This window comes from Falco naumanni, chromosome Z (genome assembly GCF_017639655.2).
Source record: "Falco naumanni isolate bFalNau1 chromosome Z, bFalNau1.pat, whole genome shotgun sequence".
NCBI lineage: Eukaryota > Metazoa > Chordata > Aves > Falconiformes > Falconidae > Falco > Falco naumanni.
The window spans coordinates 62,621,536-62,645,624 of record NC_054080.1 but is presented as its reverse complement, the minus strand read 5'-3'; the positions used below and the strand labels follow the sequence as shown (position 1 = coordinate 62,645,624).

Genomic DNA, 24,089 nt, shown 5'->3' with positions numbered 1-24,089 from the left:
GTCTACTTTTGTTCTGGGGTGGTATATGAAAACGTTATGTGAATGGGGCTTATTCCAGCAGCCTGTGGCTGAAGTAATGGCCTCATAATTGAGAAAGAACCAAGGCATTTTGAATGAACTAAGCCCATTCCTATGATGTTGATCGGGATAAATGTTTTTAGTCATAGAATGCTTCCTGGGTTTGTGTGATCTTTTCTCGGAATTCCAAAAGATAAGAACACTAATCCAGGTATTTATGAATGATCTTATCCAAAATGTTTGGGAAAGGAGTATTTGTCATAAATTTGTTCAGATGAACCTTTTCAACCATTTTTCTTAGAGATATGTTTTGTACTACCTATAAGCTTTCTACATATAATTTGAGGAGTTTTCTTCCATCACACTAGTACTACTCGCCCTATTTTGTCAATTTGTAAAGTTTTTGGGTAAGAACCTTAAGGTACGTTGTATGTAGGAAGAGATCTGGCTCTGAGCTTTATATTCGATACAAATTATAATGCATGTATACAGAAGAGATTATACAGTTTTCTATGTCCTTAGATCAGACTGTCCTAGTTTTCATCATAATTTTGTTGGATTTTTGTGTACTTGAGCTAGGAAACATAGAAAGGAAAAAAATATTGTAGGATATAACAATGAAATTTAAACATTGATAGAGAGTATCAATACCTACTCAAATACTGTTACAGAATTATTTGAATTTAAAAAATGCATCTATGAATTTATTATTTTTTTGAAGAAAATTGAATTACCAGTGGGGTATCACATGGCACATCTATTATGGAAAATATTTTGTGATGTTTCTGGGACTACAGGTCACAATTTCTGAGGTACTGGAAGGAATTTGTAGGAAGCGTTAAGCATAGCTGCTGGCTTGTTGTGGCAGCTGGTAGTGTTCTGCTTTCCTGAGCATTGTAAACTTAGTCAATTTTGAACAAAACTAGTTAATTTTTTTTTGTAATCAAAGACTCTAAATAGTCCGGCCTTCAAGCTGTGAGGTCAGAGGTTTATAGGGTTTAAACCCAAAAGTGATACAGAGGAAACTAAGAGAAAATCGCATTCACTTTTTTCTCTGTTTCAACAGCAACTTTTTAACTGCCAGTCTCTGCACAAGCTGAGTTTGCCAGACAATGATCTAACCACATTGCCAGCATCCATTGCAAATCTCATTAATCTCAGGGAACTGGATGTCAGCAAGAATGGTAAGTCATTTCACTTATATTGGGGTAACTAAAAGGCAAACCACCACTGACTGTACAAAGACACTAGTGAAAGTATAATTTCTGCAAGCTACACAGCTTGTAAATTTAAAATTATTACTCTAAATCACTAGTTAACATAAAATATGTTCTTTTATGGTCTGGTTGTGGTATTTAATTATCTCTCAAATTGATTGGTTTGCACTTTGAGATTAATTACTGAAAACTGATATTGTGAAGTATTTCATATTCTCTCAAAATACATATGTTCAAATTTATTTTAGTTTAGTGGCTTTCCTCATGTTTCACTATATTGAAGAGTTTGCACATGAATTTGTAAAATTTTGCTGGATTCTATTGCTATACTTTGTTTCATAGGAAATTGTTTTCAGTTTATTTCAATGAGCTGTCTGAAAATTGTAGTAGGACTTGGCAGCTGTGCTGTCCTCTGTGGGGGATGGTAACCTCTGTCACATGGGGGAAAGTATCTATGGACAATGACTGTTTCACTTGTCTGACTTGTTACAAATCCATCATTCTGTGTGAGTCAGCCTTTTATAAATTATGAAGCACTGTCAGCCAAGTATTATATATGTGGCATTTTATTAATGGTGCTGCTTTGGCAAGCTGGCAGATGTGTGCAACTGTGAGAAAATTGAAATAACTTGTATTGTCATCAGACTTAGTTGTGTGGCTTATTTGAGAGAGGAAAAAAAGTTCATTCATGCTAACTGATGAGAATATAGTAGTCTTACCAATTCAAAGTGAAGTAAGAGGACCTCTCCTTGAAATCGTATGTGAAAATAAGAATTACATAAATATGTCAAAGATTTTATCATACTAAATTCACTGTTTTATTTGGACAGCTAGCTAATTATGATTCCACAAAGTTAAGTTCTGCTTTATTAAGGAAGTATTCTAGTTGTTTAGGTTATGGTATTCTCCTTCATTATCCAATGTAGCCCTATCTGTACTTAAACTGTTACTTTATTATTTCTGCCTAATGAGTGCAGCATTGAGTGTGATAAATTGACCTGATTGTCACTGCTGTGTTCCTGGTACAAGTGGATTAATAGTCTTTCTTAAAAAAACGCTGGCCTTAAACTTCATAGTGACAAACAACAGAGAAAGAATCATCTTTTTGTTCTAGGCTGAACTGTTGAAAGGATTAACTGTTTCCAACACAAGTTCTCAATGCAGAAGACTTAAAGGCAGCAAAAGGGCATTTGAGTTCTAGTACTGGCAAATTCCTTAGCTTATGTACCTCAGTAGGCAGCTGGTCACTTACCAGCTAGAGAGTTACTTGAATGTTCAAAATGACATAACCTTTAGCTAAGCCTTCGGAGAGCTGCTGAAAGAGCACTTGTTGCTCTGAGGCTTATAGGGAATTTAATGAGGCAATAGCTGAACAATGTGCTAGCCAAGTAAACTGGTGTTTTTAAAGCTCTGTTTTCTAGAGGTTGTTCTGTTTTGTTTTAACACCTTTAGAGAAATGACAGGGCACGAGCTTAGTTAACTATTCTCATGTGCCTGTTCTCGATCTTATCACAGTTTGGATAGCTTCTCTGCCTACTGTTGCACACCAAAAATAGTACTTAGGTCACACTCTTGTTTACTTGGGACATCTTGTCTCTAGCTATTACTGAAAGCTCTGTAAAATTCAAAAAAACAAATCACAGTCGCTGTTTGTCCCTGTTGGGTGAGTCAAGAAATAGTGCCGTTTATTCGATAATAAATTTGGTATTATTTGAGACTTCAGTTTGTTGGCTTAAGTGCTTTTCCCTTTCTGTTTCCCTGTCTGCTGTTGCAACCATGGAACATTTTTCTCTTGATAACTGCGAGTCTATTCTCTTCCCTTGTGCTTGCTTTTCTCTTGGTAAGAATTCACTGCTAAGTTTCCCACTGCCCACAATTGTTACGATGTATATCTATAATAGAGCAAATAGGAAGGGTTTTGCTAGTTTTCCAAGACTAGCAAAACCAATCAAAATCTCTGATTCTTCCTTTTTCTTTGTTAGATATTGAAAGAATACAGTGTTGAAGCAGTGGATTTTGTGGGAAGCACAGGGTTTGCTTTCCCTTAATAAAATAAAAATAAAATTACTGGAGATTAATCACCAATCTTAGTGCAGGATGATAAGAGATACCAAGTTCTAAAATAACTGATTGTGCTTTTCACATTCCTGTGCTTATGGCAAATGAAGGTGGAAGTTCCTGTATTTTTCTTGTAGTATAGATATATGGTGTTTTCTTCTGGTATGGCTGTATCTAAATCATGGAGTGCAGATGTCTTTAGATCAAATATGCATTTAGTTTTAGAGGCTGCATTTTAGAAGGGTACGTAGTTACACTTTAGTTTTCAAATACCAACATACATGAAATATGTTAGGATTTTCATGTAAGATAGTTGACTTGTTTGTGGCATAAGCATAATTGAATGCATTGACCAAAGAGGCTTTTAGTTTTCTAAAGAGCTGATTAAAAAAAAAAAAAGAAGAATGTAGCTTCACTTTTAAAATGTGTTCAAGTTACCTCATGAATTGTGGAGTCTGGCTCACAGAGGGAGACTTGTTGCACAGGAGAGCATCCAGCTTTCCAAGTAGTACCATATACATATATATGTGTATGCATAATATTTGATGTTTAGATGAAAGGTCAAAACTGCAGAAATTCTTCAAGGTTGCAGATTTGTTACATAAAATATGTTAGTCCAAGAAAGCAATCTTTGCATGTTTTAATAGCTTGTGAAATATCTAGCCTTTTCAAGTTCAGATTTAAGTGTGTCTCATTTCATACATACAGTACATAAAACTGTGTAACAGAGACACGGCAGATGTGCAAATGCAGATACTTATGAATGTTTACAAATATTTAATGAGAATAAGAATTAATCTAGGCTAGTGTCCTGTCTCCAACAGTGACCAAATGCAGAAGCCTCGGGAAGATTTAGTAAAGTACGGGAAGTCAGGAGGCGCACGTGTTTCCCTGTATGTTGCCAGTGTCCAGTGCCTTTTGTTATTGGACCTTCTTGAGCCAGACAGCATGGGGTTTTTATTTAGGAGTCTTCACTTGACTCCTCTGTCAATATATCTAATCTTTGCATGAAGTGATGTACGTTTCAAGGCATGTACTTGAGTACAAGCCTTTAATGGTTGTGTATTATGGAGCATACAGAAGCCTTTGTAGAAGCGTTTGGTTTGGAATATATTCTTTGTGACTGCTGAAGAGGTCATGGAATAGACTTGGCCTGAAATATCAAACTGCTGCTGTATGTGCAGCAAGCATGGAATAGAATTAGTTTTAACTCTAACTTGGTAGCAGTAGGCAATAAATTCTGAATTTTTTTTTGGTGTGGCTACATCAGTTGTCCTTTTATGGCATTGTAGCCTGATTCCCAAGGTTATTATGAATCTTTAATATCAAAGGTATTCCATTGCTTCTTTCCAGGTATGCTTGAGCTTTGTAACTTTTACCTGAAGCTTGGTGCTGTCCTAGTCACAAAGATGAAATGGTACTTGAATAAACGGTACAATAAATAAACTGCCTTTCTATACTGGAAATTACATCCTGCTCTGTAGAAAGCATCAAGAGATGACCTTTTCTCCCAGTCCTGCTGGGTTACACCCTAAAGAGAAGTTGTAGCGTACAGGATGTGAGACCTACCTAGAAATATGAGTGTTTAATTTATGAAGCTGAAGGAAAATTTAAAATTTTTAATCCTAGATCTATGGCCAAATTATTTATGTATTGACAGTTGTAAAGGAAAAAAAAACACCACCCACCAAAAAAATCCACACCACCACTCTTCACCCCTAAATCTGTCTCTGTCAATGTCTATTAACCTTTAGGGGATGATCATTTATTTCCTCTGGCTCCAGGATGCCAGTCTTAACCTGCATCTAGAACAATGTGAAAGGCTATCACGGAAATATTTTTACCTATTCTTTGAAGAACAGGAAAGCATTCACCTACAGTGAGTGTATGATGACACGTCTATGTAAATGGACAGAAGGGTTAGCTTTACAAGTTCAAGTGATTTGAACGGCCAGAGCTGTGATGAGGTGACTGCCAGAGAAGTCAGGCTTTCCTGAAGCCTGGGAAGTGGGCTTGGAATCGCTTGTGCCTGTGGAGTTATCGTAGTGGGAAACTATGAGAGTACTTGTGAGAGGAAAAAGATTGAAATTTCAAGTTCTGTATAATTCAGGCTTTTGGAGAATTAAATATCGAGATTAGACAAATAACTAGCAAGAACAAAAGAAACAGGGTGTTTTGGAAATAAGGGTATCTTAGCAGTAGTAGTCTCTTAGATGTTAAGGTGTTAACAGTGAATTGAAATGTGTCAGTTTTTTAGTCTACATTGCAAGGGATCTTCATGGAAAAATGCACAAACTAAGCCCAAGAAAACAAACACACACACATGCCTCCAGGCATATTGGCCTTTAGAGTTATTTAAAATAACTTTAAATTATTTTGTTAACAGATGTAAATGTAGATCAAATATGTTTTCTTCAGTGTTGTAAAATCATCTGCTGATTTGGCAAACTAGCTTTAGTAAACTGTGTGCCAGAAGTTGGGGAGTTGGGACAGTGGGATTTCAGGAGTGTATCTAGTCTTCTATTGTCCCCCTGGTGCATTTAGGAATATGGTTTTTCAAGGAATAGAGAATTATTTGTAGTTAATAGGGGAAGGTGGATCCAAATTTTACTTTCTGCAGGGAGAAGTAAGAGAGAAAGATCTTGACTACAAAAATAACTTGCTGTAAATTTGCTATCTCTCTGCTTGTACTTGAGGAGGACGGGGCAGATGGGAGCAGGGTCTTATATCATCTATGATAGTGAAATAGAAGAGAATTTAACTGCTGCTGACTTGACTGCTGAGCATGTAGGTTTACTATAAATTACCATCATATAGAGGTCATAAATTTATCCTGAATGTTGGCATCTATTCTATTTGGCATTCTCTAGTCAAGTGTTTTTTCTTAAATACATTGTCTCTGTTAGTAAAGGTACCAAATAGGATCTGTCTCTGCAGAACAGAACAATCTCTGTGTTGAAGAGGATGGGAACAGAGTGAAAATTTCAGTGCAGTTAAGGTCTTGAATGTGGAATTTGAGTGTACATATCTCAAATTCTGAAATAAGTTAAATACAAATCTCTTCCTGCACCCAAAGAAGTCTTTGTAACACAGAAAAGGCACTGTAGAAATAATTAAGGGGTTTTTTTAGATGTGGTTTTGCAGGTAAAGGCAGAATGTACCTTCATTTTTGTAAAGGGATGTTCTTTGAGTAACAGTCATCATGTATTAACCAAAAATGACTGGACAGATGACACTGAATTTGCAGCTCAGGGTGGTAGGGGATGGGGGGGAAAAAACCAAGCAGCTTTACCTGTTTATGTTATGCTTTGATTTTAGGTTACTCTGGGGGCTTGACAACATTCTAGCCATGAATTAGATACAGTTGAAAACCACCTGAGCCTTGGTAATTGTCCAAGACAGTGTTATGAACAGAACTGCTGCCCATAACCTTCTTAATGTTCCACATTTTTTAATTTTACCCTGCCCTGGAATGTTTATGTAAATTAGTGTGTCAGGCATGTCTTCAAGAAACAACATTATTGGCTATCTTTTTTTTTTTTTTCCAGAGAAAAGGCATTTAGGAACCTGTCTTGCTGCGCACACTCCTTCTCTTTTACATTGCATAAGGATCGTGGCTAGAGCAATCCTAGAGATACCTTACTCTAAAAATTAAGTTCTTCCAAACAGTTTGAGGATGAATGATTGGAAGAGTCTAGTGGGCTTGCTGGGGTATCCTGGCTGTGCCAGTACATGTGTATAAAAGGAATAAAACCCCAAAACCCACAAAAAAACCCACTAAACAATTTTCTTGTTTGCACTGCCTGTATTAGCTCTGGTAATTTTGCTGTTCAAGTTGTTATTCGCAAAAGTGATGGGGAGGCATTATCCATTTAAACAGATCAAGAGGCTGACATACAGTGTAGAATAGGATTCATTACTGTCTGGACCTCACAGAACTGGTGTGAGTTCTTAGCTTTCAGATTAAAAACTTAAAATTTTGAATTTCACGAGCGGTCTTAAGCCAAAATTTTGGAACTACTAAACTTGACTCAGACTTACAATGGGTTCAAAGCTATAAAAAAGCAGTTTACATCTTAATGCTGCTGCTTTTTCCACATGTGGACACTTACTCTGCCAAAGAGCCTTTTGTCTTAATTGTGAATATTTTATTACTATATAAATGTATGTAGTTAAGTACCCACTTCATTAACAAAATGAGCAGCAAATACATTGCCAATATTGTATTTTATTGGAAATCTAATTATATTATAATAGTTATCACAACCAATAAGAGTACATTTTTCTTTAAAACTCACTAAAAAAGCTTAAAAATCTCCCTATGGAAGTATTTAATGTGGCTGGGGTTTTTCTTTTTCATTTTTTAAAAATGAAAACACTGTTAAACATGTGTTCCTGTTGGATTGGTAGCTTGACTGACATTTTTGCATTAATTATTATGTGGACTGTACAGATGTTACCTACTTCCCGTTACAATGAACCACCAAACATACATTCAACTTCAGTTTTTCATTGTGTAAACTTAAGAAAGAACCTCCCCCCCAGCACAGTCGTAGCATACAACCCTGCAAGTGACAGTTGGTAAAGGTGAGGACAAATGGGAAAGGAAACTTTAAAACTTTCAGAGTGTGTAGAACTGGAGGAAAGGACTTTGTGAAATTAAGATGGAGAGGTGAATCAGCTTACTAAACTATAGGTAGATATATGTCAAGCAAAATCACTTCAATGAAAAATCAAGAAATCCAATGGAGTTTCTTTTCAGAATTTTGTCATGATTTTGTATGACTTTTAGATTAGTAATTTCCTTGATAAAAGTTTTTCTCAGAAGTGAACTTTTCTGCATAAACAAAGTGGAGAGAGTGGAGAATGAAAAGCTTATATAACTGTGTTTAAATTGGTGTTTTATTAAATCTGTAATAAGTTTAACGATGAAAGGTTAAATCTATTACAGATTGATTTTTTGAGTTTTACTTCCTGAGAAGTGTAGGTCTCTTCCATAGGTCTCCAAGCTTATATATTTTTGCTTTTAGCAAGGCTTCTGTAAAGCTCATATACAAGGAAAACCAAGCTGCAAAGAATTTTACAGTTCTGACACTGGGAGTGCAGGGCAACTGATGTGACATATAGGAGATTTCAAAAGCTTTGGGATGTCTGTTTGCAGAGCTAGACTAATGCATATTTGCAACAGTTCCTCCTTTTTCTGGAAAAGATGGATTTTTTGGGGATAGGTTTTCACTAAATAAGCCAGAGGCTTCTAAGCTGCTTGGCAACAACTAGAGTGCTGAGTACCACCTTATGCACAGGTACACGGATGCTAACCTTGTGCTGAGCTGCAACTTCAGCTCTGAGCAGGCAGGTGTTATAGCAGGCCTGGCCTTGGAAACCTGAGATCCTGGTTAATCTGAAGTCAGCTGCGGCAAGGGATCCTCTAAGAATGTTCGAAAGAGGAATGAACGTTCAAAAGGAAGGATGGATAGGTTAGCATTGTGCAGTGAATTGACTGGGCTCTAACACTCTGCTTCGAATAATGAAAAGTGCTGCTTTTAATTCAGAAGGTATGCAGAAATCCCAAATTTAAACAAATTATATAAATATGTAAGAATACAGACTGTAACTGATAGTTTAATCTTTCAGCTTGAAATTTCAGTTTTTGCAAACAAATTTTACGTAATCTTTGGGAGAGTTATGGTGTATATTCTTGAGTTGTGAAAATATTTTGATTGGCAAGTTTGATCTGTATTGGCTGGAAGGACAGTTGTAGCAGAGGCCTGAGTGGAACAATAAACTAAAGGTACGCTTTTTGTGATAGTGGAGCTGCTTTCCGGCAGGTCTTAATAGCTGCTTGTCCAGAAGTTGAGACCAGGATGAATGAGAGAAGAGCGTAGGTAATTAATATTGCATTCGTATTCATGCAAACTGAGCCTATATATTTGCCTCTGTCTTTTATACTTGTAAGGGTACAGAGTCGGATGGGAGCGCAGTGGGCTGTACTTTCGATTACTTTGCAAGGGCTTTTTGGTTTGCCTGTTTGGAGAGAATTTTTTTTTCTCACATTTCCCACAAACTGAGAGATCTAGCTGTAAACAAACTCATTCCTTTGGGAACATCACCCGTAGGGCTTCCACAGGTCCTTGTGTATGCATTAGTGATTTTTCTATGCTTTTTAGGAACTGAAAGGAATTGAACCAATACTCTTCCCCCCCAACCCCCCCGCCCCATTTAAAACATTTCTGTATGAGAAGAGGTGGAACTTGATTTGGAGGCACTGCTACTGTCATGTAGCAGTAATCATTTCAGTAACTGAAGCCTGAGCATATTAGTTTAATTTAAGCATTTGATTGTGAAGAGAGATATAACCACATGACTGGAGTACAGAGAGCAGAGCAAGCCCCCATCTGCAGTGGGGCTGGAACAGGAGCATATGGGCATTTCAGCTCTGGGATCCACTGCAGTGAAGGATTCTGACAGCAGCAGATGTGATCTGCACAATTTTCTGTAAATCCAGAACTTCCAGTATTTCTGAGTGAAAAAGTGTTATCCAATAGAGAGAGAGAAAGTCAGCCTAGTTTTCTGTCCTGCTCAGCAAGTTGTGCTGACCCTGGTGATAGGAAAGGATTATGTTATGTATGGGAGGAGTTGAGTGGAACTCAACATGGTGAGTAGGACCCCAGTTATACTTACAGTTGCCTTAATCCAGTCTAAACAGAGGGACATTTGTGCACATTTGCTCTGACAAGCTGTGCCAAAACAATCATTGCTCTCTGGGGAGTTGGAGATCAGGCAAAATTCCATATATATATCAGTCATGTTATGTGATCCAAAACTGAAGCTGATTACCTTCAGATTTGTGGCCATTGACCCGAAATGCCTATATGACCTTTTTGGTATGCCCTTTGGGCATGTGCCACAGTTGGACTTGGACTGTGTTTAAACACCACTTTCTAGGTTAGGCTGGTAAAGCTGGTGAGTTTTTGCAAAGTGGAGTTCTGAATGATGAGTGCTTTCTGCTTTTGGCTTAGTCCAGACAAGAATTTTATATTACTTATATTCCTTTTCATTACCTTACTGCCAAATTTTTCTTAACAATCTTCCAGTCCTGCCTGCCCTCTCTCTTTTTTTTTTTTTTTTTTTTTTCCCTTTCTTTTCCAATAAGTGTTGGTTCTAGTAGAAACTGGCCAGTGAGTTTAAAAGTGCCTGAACTTTGGGAAAACAGGGAGGAAGGAACACAGAAGTAAATACTAAAAGCTGTTATGTAAATCTCACTTCTGTGGAAAACTACACTACCAGAAGAACTTTGCTCTCAATTCAGTTTGGGTCTGGTGGTTAGAATTAAAGATTACCAACAAACTGTATCTTCTCCTGTTGTGCTCTGCAAATGGTCATAGTCCACAAGTGCAATGGTTTGTGTGTTTTTGGAGAACAGTAAGTGTCATCTGTGAATCAGTTAACAGCACTGAAATGGGTTGGGGATGACAAGTGGTTATCATGTAAATAGGAAGCATTGGGAGAAAAAACCTGTCCATATGATGCTTTTCAAGGAAAGTGGGATAAGGTTGCAACAGACTAGGTAACCCCCAAGTAATCTGTTCCAGTGTCTTCTATAATCTTTTGCTATCAGTGTATAAAGGAAGCAGTAAAAAATTCAGAAGAAAAATGAGATTTAGAAAGCAATGTGGATCTCACTTGCAGTGCGCATTTGATCAGATGCTCATGGAGGGTGGGGTTGGCTATCAAATGGATTAATTAGCACAGTGTTACAAAAGGAGTGTGGAAGGATGTTATCATGGAGACCCTCGAGGTTTGCTGATCTTCCTTAATGGGGAAGAAGATTCAGGACACTAATAATAGGTAGAAAGCAAAGAAACAGATCCTCTTAAAAAGTGTTCTTTACAATCCTTTATCCTTCTCTCATATCTTTTTCTGGTGTTTCTCTGCCTTCTTACTCTTGTTTCTTACTTGCTTTTTGAATTTGCTTTCTTGATGGGACAACTGGAAGAATACTAACCCAACAGTAACTGCATGTTTCTAGCATGCAGGAGGAGTATAGCTGAGGAAAAACGAGTGAATGTGGTTGTATAGACAGTTAGTAAGCAGCTTCCTATCACATGGTCGAGGGGAGCAGTCTCCTGGTTTTTTTTCTGTCTTCTGAATGTGTGCTACAAACATTAGGTATATTTCACGCAGTCATTCCCAATTTACTGCTCTTTTGTATGATGGCTACCATTTACCCATACTAAAGTGTTGAGTGAGGCTGATCAAGATGGTGTGTACCATAACGGTACTGGCTCTCAGCAAAATTAATTTCAGGGGCTCCTTCACTGTTAGTTTTCTCCTATCAGTTGAATTCCTGTTGTTGCCCAAGGCATAGTTAAGCAGGAGACTACTGTAGAGTCCTCGGATTATGTACAAAAGCATGCTGATCTAACATGCCTGTATTTGGATAGCTAATATTTTATTTGGCTGTTCTTGGGAGAGTAAGTTTACATTGACATTCTCTTCTCTAGCAGATGTGCTGTGTGTTTTGTTTTCTAGGTGGTTATCACAGATTTAAGTCTTCTGTGCTTCAGTGAATTCTTGACACAGGCAGTGGAAACTAATACTAATATTAAAAACATGAGGTTTAATATGTTGAACCAGAGCAGTCTTTCATCCGAGGACCAAGCCAAGGCCAGTAGTGTGACCATCTTTCAGAAAAACTAAGTTTAGGGAATCTGTGTGATTCAGACAGCAACACTAATGGCACAGAGTGAGTCTGAAACATAATTCTTCCTTGAAGGAAAAGCTTAGTGGTGGTTTACTCTGGTTAATGCAAACACTTATTTTAAGAAGGTAAAGCTGTATCATCAGAGTAGAGAGGTCCTGATGTGGTTTTTAGACAGTAGATCACTTCATGCAAGTCATCCATAACTTCATCTGTACGGGCCTCTTATGTGTTAGGTATTTGTTTGTCTGCCATGGCCTAGGATACTGTGTCATGTTAGATACTTTCCATCTGTATGTTTGGACATTCTTGTTCGGTGGAAGAGGTTTCTTGCTACAACTGGAAGAACATGTGTATTTACATTTTTTGGAAGTGTGTTTCTCTTAATACAAAGATTATATGACAGCAATGTATTTATAGTCTTTCTATGATAGTTTTCTAATCTTTCTTTAAACCTATCTTTGTACTTGAAAATACCACTGCTGCTTTCCAGAAATAAAGCTTTGTTACATTATGTATTACCTTTTTAGTTTTATTTTTTAACTGTGGGAATGATAAAGTGAATTGAATCAGTATGCCCTGCTGTCATTTTCTGCTTCGAGTCCATTCACCACCCCAGTAAACTTCACATGGCTGAAGCCATATATACATAATGGTATATTTTTATTTACATGTGTGCATATACATGAAGACACACAGTAAACCAGAAGTGTCAGAAATCTTTGTCTGTATTACAGTTGATGGTTCAATTCTTCCTGGTCCCCTCTGCTTCTGTATGTTATTGTTCTGGAGTTCAACAAGGTATTTCCCAAAAGGATCCATGATACTCCAGAGGTATTTAAACACCTGGTTTAACTTTGTGGCTTAGTGTGCTTTTCTCGCCTTTCACCTCTCCGTAACAGAGTACAACTCATGGTATGAGTTAAAAGAAACAGTTTCAACCATTTAGTATGACAAGTTCCTGTCAAGAAAGACCTGAAAGTCTACTTTGACAGAAATGGTGTTTGTACTTAAGTTGAATTTGTGGAACAATCAGCATGGTGACTTGGCCACTCAACATCACCAGTTAACTTGATGTGAAAGTATGTGTGTTGTGACTGCTTTCCTTGTCAGGTGATACTGCCATCTCTTAAGTCCTAATACACTGGTTCAATCTTGTTACTACACAAACATAGAAAAAAACAAACTCTAAGCTAGCATCAGAAATTTTGTGATTTCTTATGTAAGTAAAAACATGACTTAGCAGTTGATGCTCTGCCATGTATTTTCTGCTTCGTTTCTGCTCCAGTATTCTCAGAACAGATATATGGAGAGACATAACCAAGTACCACCTGCCGATCTGAATGAGAAGGCATACTGTCCTTGTCTTTCCCTCTGCAGCTGAACTGTAAGGGAGTTATGTTGCTTGGAGCAGCATGAAATGTCACACTTTCACTAGCCTAAAAGCAAGCATCCACAGAGTACAGTTCCTTCTTAATGGTTCATTTTTTGAATGGAACATTATTCCCTGGGTTCAGGCTGCTGTCTCCGCACACCTGATAAAGCACTCTAGAAGCAGACACAATTACATGCATTAATTAAAAGACAAAGAGCTGAGATTTCTGTTACCTGAAAAAACCCAGTTCTTTTAAACTAACTTTATTTTACTAGCATATGAATTTTTCTTGAAAAAATAATGTGTTTTTAATCCAAGTAGAAGGATTGCAGTATGAATCATTGCTATACTTGGGACAAGTTTATTTAAAATAAAAACACCTGTCCCGGGCTATAAGAAGAATGTAGTGATACACTGCAAATGCAACTGCAGTTGTGATAACTGTGGTTTTATTTGGTTTTATGGTGTAGTAAAGACTGAGGAGAAAGTCTTGGGCAGTAGAATGATTCACTACTATTTTCCTGTTGATGTAGTGGATACCTGTCTTTTTTTTTTTCCCCAAGGCCTGTTTTATCAGTTTCTGACAAATATGAATTTGGCAGATACGTGGGTTGGAAGTATACTCTGGTGTTTCTGGAGTCCATCTTGTAAAAAGAGGAGGCTCATTATTTTTACAGTTTTCAGACATGAGTGTGTCTGCAGCAGTTTTGTCCTTCTCTACAAATAATCTGAAGCTAACAGCAAACATGTGTCACGTTTTGGGATATCTGTTCAGAACCATGAATGCTGTAAACATACTTCAAGATTTGAAGGCTAACCATTTTGCCTGGATGTCATAAAAGCCACACATCTGAGAAACTGATCCTGTTGGAAACTTTGTTCTACCATGTGTATGAATGTGACTGAGGGCCTGATCTTAAGTACATTGCAAAGTACAGGTACTTTAATATTTGGTAATGTAAAGTGAAATGTGGAATCTAAGTGGAAATTGTTCGTTTACTGTGTCTCTGTTACGCTGCTTGGTGAGCTGCCTGCTAAGCTGCAGTATGAAATGCTTTAGGAATTGAGAGCTGTATCTGAAATTAAATATGAGAGAAACAGTCCACTGGTTGCTAAATGAATTAAAGTTTTTATGGCTAGTAATTTTCATGTGTATCATTTTTATGCCTGTGATGGGGTCTAATAATTTAAGACTTATTTCCCTACTTCTCCCTGTATCTTGCAGGCATACAGGAGTTTCCAGAAAATATAAAAAACTGTAAAGTCTTGACAGTTGTTGAGGCCAGCGTAAATCCAATTTCAAAGTAAGTTTGTAAATTTTTTTTGATGTTTTATATTTTGTGCAAACACTGCTGAGTATCCAGTTTGCCCCCAGACATGTGCCAGCCTTTGAAGGCAAGGAACAGAGTTACCCGAGAAGTATCTTCATTAATTTCATTGCACTGTGATAAAGTATAGCTATGTCATTATAGTATTTTTCCCAAATTAATAGGCTGTGTGAGCAGTCCTGCATTGTACCATGTAGCTTTCAGCTTTAAGCTCATCACTTCTCTGTGAATGTAGAGAAAGATGCAAAAAAGTTTTTTTTTCTTAATAACAGAATTAATTTTATGCTAAAGCCTGTACCATTGTTTTTCAAGCTTAGCTTATATATTTCCCTGTCACCTTCTATAGTGACAAAATTTGCCCCAAGTAGCACTGCCAGAGATACAAACTTTGTACATTGTAACTCTTTTGGGGGAAAAAAGGTGTTGGATAGGTTTTTATCTGATTTATTGTCTCTTAATAAATACCTCCTCCATGTTAGGTGTCAGGAGATCACAAATACTTAGCAAGACTACATTTGTTGTTTGTTATTTTTATTGCTTGTAGATATCGTTCTCAATACTTAAAAATAATTTTGAAACTAATCTTACAGAGAACAAGTATCTAGTACAATTTTGTAGAAATTATAGTGCCACCTTAATGTTATCAATATGTAGGACTTAAATGCTATACTGTTCTTTAAGAAAATACGATATAATGCACTGACTACAACTGAAACAAGCGCCACGTTATTTTACTTCTGTATAGGCTTCCAGATGGATTTTCCCAACTGTTAAACCTAACGCAGCTGTACCTGAATGATGCTTTTCTTGAGTTTTTGCCAGCCAATTTTGGCAGGTAAGTTGAATTTGAAACTTGGTATGTACGTTTAGTTTTAAATTCACGCAGAGCAGTTTCTGCTGCTTCTCAAGCAAAGTATGAACTGGAGGAAGGGAAGAAGTGCACGTTACCAATCAATATATGGCACATATTAGTTATAGTAAAAACCCCTGAGTCTTTATCACCATTTTTCAACTGGGCTTTTGAAAGACAGACAGAATGATTATGAAATATCAAGAAATAACTCATGTAAACATTTGCTTCTTTTACAGTGCAGTTCTGGTAAGTACAGCAGACTAGTTTTTCTGAAGTACAGGTTTGTCACTTAGTAATTGGAGTGAAGCAAATAATGGCGTCTGTAATGCCACTAGTCCTTTCCTGGATGCACTGACGGTCCTCTCCTTTGTGCATGTCTGTAATTCTCAAGTGCCTTGTTGTTAGGAATCTTTCTGAAGGACTTAGCATACTTATAGTGTGCTGACTAAGCAAGATTGTTCCACATAGTAACTTACATACAAGAGAAATACTAAACCCTTACCTCTTTAAAAAGGATTAAATCTTGGGAGCAAAAGTGAAAGGATAATATTTTTAAAAGGAAGAGTCCTAGATTAGGATAGTTCATCCTGTTTTCCTTATCATGCTGATTTAGCCATTTTTGCTTTTTCCTCCCTCTCATCACTCTTATTTTATGCTAGCTTCCTAGATTGTCACTCTCCTGCCCCATCCCATGTCCAGCAATCCTCTCTTTCTGGGCTGTTAGTTAACCATGCACATTGCTGTGTGAAAGCAGTTGCCTTAAGCTGTGTGGTTATAGTAGGGTCAGCACAGTTCATAAGAGATTAGAAAAGCCCCCAAATACAGTGCTGCAGAATTTTGGCAGATTAGGAGATTTACAGTGAAAGAATGAGCAAAGATGCAGTCTTTAGTGACCATTAGTTTTAGTCATCTGTGATGGGAGCTGTTGGCCTGTTCTTCTCTGTCCAATTATTAGTCCTTCCCTGATGAACGATTAAAAGCACCCGATCTGTTACACACTCAGCTAACAAAAAAGCTGCTTATGATGCAGGAGCATTAATTATTGTGCTTGCTTCTTGTACACAAAGTTTGCATTTCAAAAGCCCTCATTAAGGTTGAAGAAGAAATATCTGGAAGATGTGTAGTCTTTGCTTGTTGGCATTTTCATGATTGCCTATACATTTTTCTGTTCTGCTTTTTAATAGTCTAATGAAATGGCAAGATTTTCTTAGTAAAAAGATAAGCACTACGGATGAAATTGAGGACTTCAGGTTGACGCAGTTGGTCTTACAAGTAGTTAATCTTACACATAACATAGCTTTAGAAAGCCTAATTATAATTCTTTCTTCATCACTATCTACTTCTATAATGCTTAACGGTTACGGAAATTGTGAAGTCATTAATTACTAACAACATAAGAATAAATCAGTTACTGAAGGCAGCTTGAAAGCCAGTTCTCCAGTGTAGTGTTTATCTTAATAGCTATGAAGGATTCTGCCTTGGTTTTTAAAATATAGTGACTTGCAGCATCCTAGCTTGTAGCTAGGAGAATGAAACTGAAGTTAAGACTTTTCTCATCAGCTGTAGTTAAAATTAATTCAAAATATTCATATGAGTTTGCCTGCTGATGGTATTGCACAGAATAAATACTATTCTGTAAGAAGTTAGTGTTTAGATCAAATAAACTAGAAAACAGTGAATTAGTATAATATTTAGAAGTAAGGTTCAGACCCCTTTGACATTGAGTGCTTCTGTAATGAGACTGCTCTGCCACTCCAGAACTTTACAACTAGGTATAAACCAGGGGTCCTCAAACTGTTTAACCAGGGGGCTGGCACGCGGATGCAGTGGCAGGCAGTCATCTGCGGCTGCTTGGTTTCCCCCCCCAGACCCCCAGCGGGGGGGCAGGGGGGTTCTGTAAATACCGGGGGCTGGATTGAGGACCCTGGGGGGCCGTGTCCAGCCCGCGGGCCGTAGTTTGAGGACCCCTGCCGCAAACACTTGCTAGTGCAGATGGTCTTTTAACTTGTACTTCGCAATATGGGAATACTTACTTTAAAAACAAACAAACAAAGAAGCTCTGGTAGAATCTTTTGGAATATTTAGAGCATTGTTGGTTATTCCCATAAAGGACAAGCCTTCAGTTTCTTACAGTTCGGTGCATTAATTGTTTTGTGTATGGCTTATAGCTGCTATTTTTTGTTACATGGGAACACATGAAGTAACTTGAGTTTTGTTGCCTGCCTTACTGACAACTATAGGCTATAATGTCTCTTAAAAACAGAACCAATGCTGTGTTAAAGCTGACATGGTTTTTATGTTCCATGTGTCAGGGTCTCTGTTCCAGCAGTTCAGGTTAGAAAAGTAGTTTCAGTTTCTGACTGTTCATATTGATTTGTTCCACAGTTAATTGCTATCATGTCTCATGAGAGTTGTCCCCCGTTCTCTCACTTGCTGCTATTATAGTGTTCTCACATCTCTTTTTTAGTTTGTTAGACTAAACAAAATTCTTTTTCCCTCTGGCATGGCAGGTTTTCCTTTATGCCTGATTATATTAATATATCTTGGAACGAGCTTCAGTTTGAATTAATTTTCTTTTTGACAGGGAATGATGTTATATAGCTATATTTAGATTTCAAATGAGGTCTCTTCATGGCTTGTACAGTGTCATGATTATTTTCTTGTTTTCTTCTTGTAAATGTCTGTGGTTATGCTCTAGTGTTCTACTAGCCCTTTTTGGCAGCCGCCAAGTGTTGTTTCCCACATGATCGACTAATGCATTGGACAGCTCAGAAATGGTTGATGACTCTACAAGGAAATCATGAGTGCTTGGCTTGGTGCTATGGCGTGTTGTCACTTGTCTATTTTTTTTCAGTCCTTAAGGTTGTACAGGTTTTTTTCCCCCTACAGTGTCCTAATAATTCCTTGTATTGTCTGTGACTATCTTTTGTGGCATCAAACAACTTAAACTTTTTTCCTATCATTTAAGATTGCTGTTAAAAAGCATTAAAGAGGATAGTCCCAAAATGGGTCTTTGAGCACCTCTGTCAGTAACATTAAGCCTGATGCTTAGCAAAGAAAACCTTGTGTAATGCAAGCTACTTTTAATATATCCATGCAGCATTTCATTAAGTTTACTTCCATGCATTGTTCTCACCTTCAAAATTTGTGCTAAAGCTTTGCATGCTATTGAGGCCAAGATTATCCAATCTTTGAGTGTTACATACTTGGTGTCCTTCAAAGATGTCGTACCAGCCCAGCCTGTTAGGCTTATTAAAAGTCACCAGACTTTTGGCAAAATGTGCCAGTTTCTTTGGAATTCTGAGGTGAGAAAATGAGGGTTTTTTCTCCACTCCCGAATTCTGATTTGAATTATATCAGTGCATCAATATTGGCACAGATCCTGGAGTTAGCCTTTATGCCTGTGCACAGAAGTCTTGAGAATTGCTTATGTTTACTGAAGAAAACCATCTGTTGTATCTAAATACATCAAGTATATTTACATTTAAATATACATAATGCAAAACACTATCAAAAAACACATAAGCAAAGCATTCTAAACTTCTCACTACATGCTAATTTTTAGACTGGGCTTTAAAAGGGTGATGTTATTTACTGATAGGTGTTTAAGATAATCAAGGTGTTGCTCTTCTATAGAAAAAATATTCTATATTCTTATATCTATATATATAGATATAGATCTATATATGCTAGAATGACATCTTACCCATGGCATTCAAAAAATTCTGAGAATGTCGTCTGGGATGGGATATTGCTTCCAGAGGCTGTGATGTTGCAATTAATTTACTTCTAATCTTCTTTCTCAACAACTTGCCAGTAGTATTTGCAGTAGTAGATATTTTTAGTAGCATCCACTTTTGGATAATTTTTTAAATAAATGTACAAGGATAATTGAATTTGGGACTTAACTGAGTTACATATTTGCAATTTTGCTGAAACTTTTGCAAATGCAGCCTGCTATAGGATACGAATATTAGTTCTCTTGCCTTTGTATTTTAGTTACAATTAAAAACAAATAATTCTGCACTAGCAAAACTGCAAAGGGGGTGAAAAATAAAGAGCATCTCTCTATGAAATATTTCTAGTTTTCCAAGATGACTGCTGTTGAACAGCAAGTTTGTAAGCATACCTGCTATGTATTTCTTTTACATTTTTTACAGATTGTATAGTTCAAGAAATCAGATTTAGGAAGAACATTGATCTTATCCTAGCAAGAGATATATTTTTTTTAAAATTTTATTTAAAAGTTGGGCTACACTTTAAAAGCAAGCTGAGTTGGTGACATTCAATAACAATACTGCAACAACAATTTTGTTGAGACTGTTCCACCAGGTACGCTTAAAGTTGAATAATGCTCTGTTACAGTGTTGTGTTTAGGTGATGTGTCAATATTTCTGTGGGTACGGGTTTTTCAAGTCGAGAAATAAAATATTTCCACAGGAGTGTGATAGATCTTTGTGACAGAATGGCACAGGAAATCATATATTTCTGCCGCTGTGACTTCTGTTTTTTTCTTTAGTATGGGTGTACTAGTTCTCTGTATTTCTTCTCCAGATTAAACGCGTTTTTCTGTTCCATTGTAGCAGTTGAGATGCTTAGCATGGGTGTTTACACCAGCAATTTAAACAGCAGCTAGGCTGACTGATACGTATTTTTACATTAAGCTTGAATTAACGCTTCCAGTCATAATGGAAGAAGTGACAACTGCTTCAGTTCAGTATTTCACATCAATTACTGCAGTAAAGTTAATAGTTTAGAAACAGCCTAAATCCCCCAGCCAGTAGAGGTTGAAAATATTTCCAGAGTAGCCCCTGTGTAGCTCTACATGTAAGAAATTTGGTATTCTTATCTCCCAGTTTCTCAGGGTCAGCTGAAGAAAGAGTAGAATGTGAAACAAGGTCACTCAAAGCTATGAACCTTTCTATCACCAAAGGCAGTCTTTAACTTCACAGAATTAGCTTCTTAGAAGTGCAGTACAGTCAGTTCTGGCTAAAATCAACAGTGTGGGTGTGCATATATATAGTTTAGCATATGAATGGAGATTTGCTTCTACTGCATTCAACTGAGAAATTTGACTGCATACACATAAGAAAAGCTACAAACGGCGTAGCTCTTTTCACTATCATCAAAGCAAAATACCAACTGGAGCCTGATGCAGTGTTTGATTGTTCTAGAGTTCAGAAGTCCAAGCCCAAAATGGCCATTCAAATCTGAAGGTGCTTAAACAAGCAAGTTCTGTTTTGTCACAGACGGGTATCTTAGGATGCAGGTAGGGTAAGAAGGCTAGGAAGTCATTTGCAAGTTGTGCGCTAGATCGACAGCAGTGATACCGCTGTGAACTGGTTTTTTTATTAGGGTATTCTTTCAGTACTGTTAGAGTGTTGGTTTTTCTTTGAGTAGCTGGGGGGAGAGGGTTCCCCTCCAGCAGCTGCTGCCAGATGTCAAGTACTGCTTGCAGTGCTGGGCTGTGTTGGCCTCTGCTCTGTTCCAAGGTGACTGCTGTATTCTTAGGCTATTCATAGGCGTGGCAGATTGCTACTTTCAAATTCATCCAAAAATGAGCAAATGTCTAGAGGAAAAATAAGTACTGTTTTCAGCTTTCTGTTTTTACTTTTAGTTCTTATACTTAATTTCCATTAAGGTTTTTGTCTCTGTCCTTACAGCATACTCAGTTAAACACCTTCAGGAAGGACCAGTCACTAAGCTCCTTTTTGATTCAGGGAGCTTAATAACCCTATTTTGTGTCGTGTAAAGGCCGTTCATGCATCACGTGTAGAACTCTTGCCTTTATAATCGTGTCTGTATTCTGCATTTCATTTAACAAAGAGATAGTCCTGGTGCTGCTGTCCTGATGCAGAAAATTCCACTGGGGATGGTACATTGCTTGAATGTCGAGACTGCTTTGAACTTAACTTGGCCAAGCAGTTGAGCTTGGGATTTAGAGGTTATTTATCTATCTTGCAACCAAGGATATCCTGAAAGAAAGGTCAAACTGCCTTCTAACAGAAATATCAAAATGGATTAAGCAGCTGACTAGAAAGAGAATATGGGAGGAAATACAAGATGAATGTAAAGGTTGTTTTTACCATGTGGAAGACCACAGGTATTCCTGTGATGAGGCTTTTTATATGAAATGGTTTGATACATTGCCAGTATTAGAAATTCAGCATCGTAGCTCGTGTGGACTGATACTACTTTTCTTCTATTACTTCCTGTGTATTTCTGTATATGTTGATAACATGTACCCATAATGAATCCAATGAAGTGCTTTAAAATCTTTGGGAGGAAGGAAAACAAATGTGTTCAAACAGGCACAGAAAGCAGGCAAGAGCTTGTTTGCTGCTTTACCAAAACCAAACACCAATGAATAAATGAACTTAAAATAACATGCATATTTTTCCACAAAACATGTTTGTATTCTTACAAAAAATATTTTAAACTTGTAGATTTCTTTGAGATTCAGCAATGTAATAAGTTCAGATTATAAAATACAGTATTTTGTGATAAATTCTTTTGCTTTTGTTACAGATTAACTAAACTCCAGATATTGGAACTTAGAGAAAACCAGTTAAAAATATTGCCAAAGTAAGTATAGATGACATTTATATAAAACTACTTTGGAGAGGATTTTTTCTGTAGTTATACTAATAATGTAGTGCTTATTGAAAAGTAGATCACAGCTTAAAACGTTAAGTAACTGGACTAAGTTGTCACAAGAAACTTTCCCTTCATACAGGTGAAATTGTGTCTCCTTTCAAACTGCCTGGTCTGCCTATTCAAAGATATGCATATGCAGAGATATTTTTTTTTTTTTTCACTTCTTCTGTCCCTTTCCAGCTCTGTGGATTTCTGATCCACCTGTTGAGCTTTTCAGTCAGCATGTGGGCACCTCAGGATGATTTCTGAGATGTCTGATGCTTCTTGCTTACAGTATTATATGGCTACCCAGATGCCTGTCTGGGTACAGTTCTGATGGCTGTGTCTCTGAAGCTTAGGATTGGTAATTAAAGATGATTATTTCTAAATCAAATGTGGAGTTTGAAATGTGTATTCAGAATGACTGAAGGAATGCAATTCACACGACTTGGACTCTTTTTTTTTTTTTTTTTTTTTTTTTTTTTACTTCAGTATAGTTCAGGGCTGAAGAAAATAACTCATTACTGTGCTGCATGGAATCTGTTATGCCGTACCTGTTTCACAACGCAATAGGCTTGTTTAATATAGTGGCAGCATATTCCTTAGATGTGTTTTCTGTAATAGTAAAATAGTTCTGGAAATTCTTACAGCATTTGTTCTAACAACAAATCTGATCCTCTCTCTTAAAATCTAGCATCTTTCTAAACCCTGCCTTGCAGTTCTCGCTCATTTCATCAAACAAGCCCAGGCTGATGATGATGCAGTTCCTGCTGTTTCTATGAGCTAGAGCAATGCACTGAATTTTCTGACTTGGACCCTGGAGGTCTTAAGTGGGTTAACAGAGGTATAAAAGGTCCATGAAGTGGGAAACAGAGTTCCCAAAGAATGGATATGAATAAGCAGCTGTGAAGTCCTGAACTCGTTGCAAGGTAGCATAAAATGGGTCCCCCTCTGGCAGCAGAAACTGTTAAAGAGAGGTACTGGTTTTGGTGGATGTAAGATGTTTTCATGGAGGAGGAGCTAACAATTGAATATTCACTCTGTCCAGCTCATATGCTGGCAGAGACTTGCATGCAGTAGGCTGAAGTGTGAATTGCGAGCCCTTCAAGTACAACAGCCGGTTTTCTTAGTGACTGGAGCTAATAATATGCCTAAGACATGGTCAAGGGGTATGTTCGATTGGGATTGCCTTGTTGTGTGCCTAGATGCTGTGCTGTGGTCTGTTGTACAAAAATGCCAGAGCTCGTATATGGAATGAAATCTGTAGCATCAGAAACTGTGAATTTAAATTTTTTAATTTATAAAATTTAATGAATTAATTTAATTTTTCCAAAGCATTTTATTCATTCATATCATACAGATACTGTCTCTCCTCCTTTGTTCTTTGTGCTATTATTGATTTTCAGTGGAAAAGAATCAGAGGACATGTAATTTGGGGTAGTAGCTCTGCAAATTAAGTTACTACCAACTGAGGAACAGTAGCTATAATGAAACTTATAGCTAATATAGCTTTTGTTTATGAAATTACCCTGACCTTAATTGCCATAATTAACACTAATAGCATGAATTACATACAATATTTTAAAAAGCATAGTTTACAGCGGTCTCTTGTAGTGATAAGAGACATTTAAACAAATGCTGTAATACACTTCAGCCAAATTCAACTTCTGCTGAAGTTGCTGGGAATTTTTGTTGTTGTTGTTTTTAACTTTCATGTTTTCAGGGTTTCACCCTTGCTGGAAAACTAAACAGCCACTGTCATCAGGGTATCCTCTGCAGAACCTCCATAATGATCTACAGTACATGCTAAGCTGCCACCTTTATTATTTCTTCTGGTGATCTTGTAGTTCAATTAAGGAAGATTAAAGCTATTGAGACTACTTATTTTTTTAATTTAAGAACA

At 37.2% G+C, this 24,089-nt stretch overlaps 1 protein-coding gene across 13 annotated transcripts in view; it reads left to right on the top strand.

Moving 5' to 3' along the window:
• ERBIN (erbb2 interacting protein) overlaps positions 1-24,089 on the top strand; it is a 122,724-nt gene that overhangs the window by 57,917 nt on the left and 40,718 nt on the right. For all 13 annotated transcript variants that reach the window (XM_040579408.1, XM_040579407.1, XM_040579410.1 and 10 more), the window contains 4 exons: positions 1,085-1,202; positions 14,595-14,673; positions 15,443-15,532; positions 22,079-22,135. In XM_040579408.1, the coding sequence (XP_040435342.1) occupies positions 1,085-1,202; positions 14,595-14,673; positions 15,443-15,532; positions 22,079-22,135 (344 nt within the window). The remainder of the gene's footprint in view (positions 1-1,084; positions 1,203-14,594; positions 14,674-15,442; positions 15,533-22,078; positions 22,136-24,089) is intronic.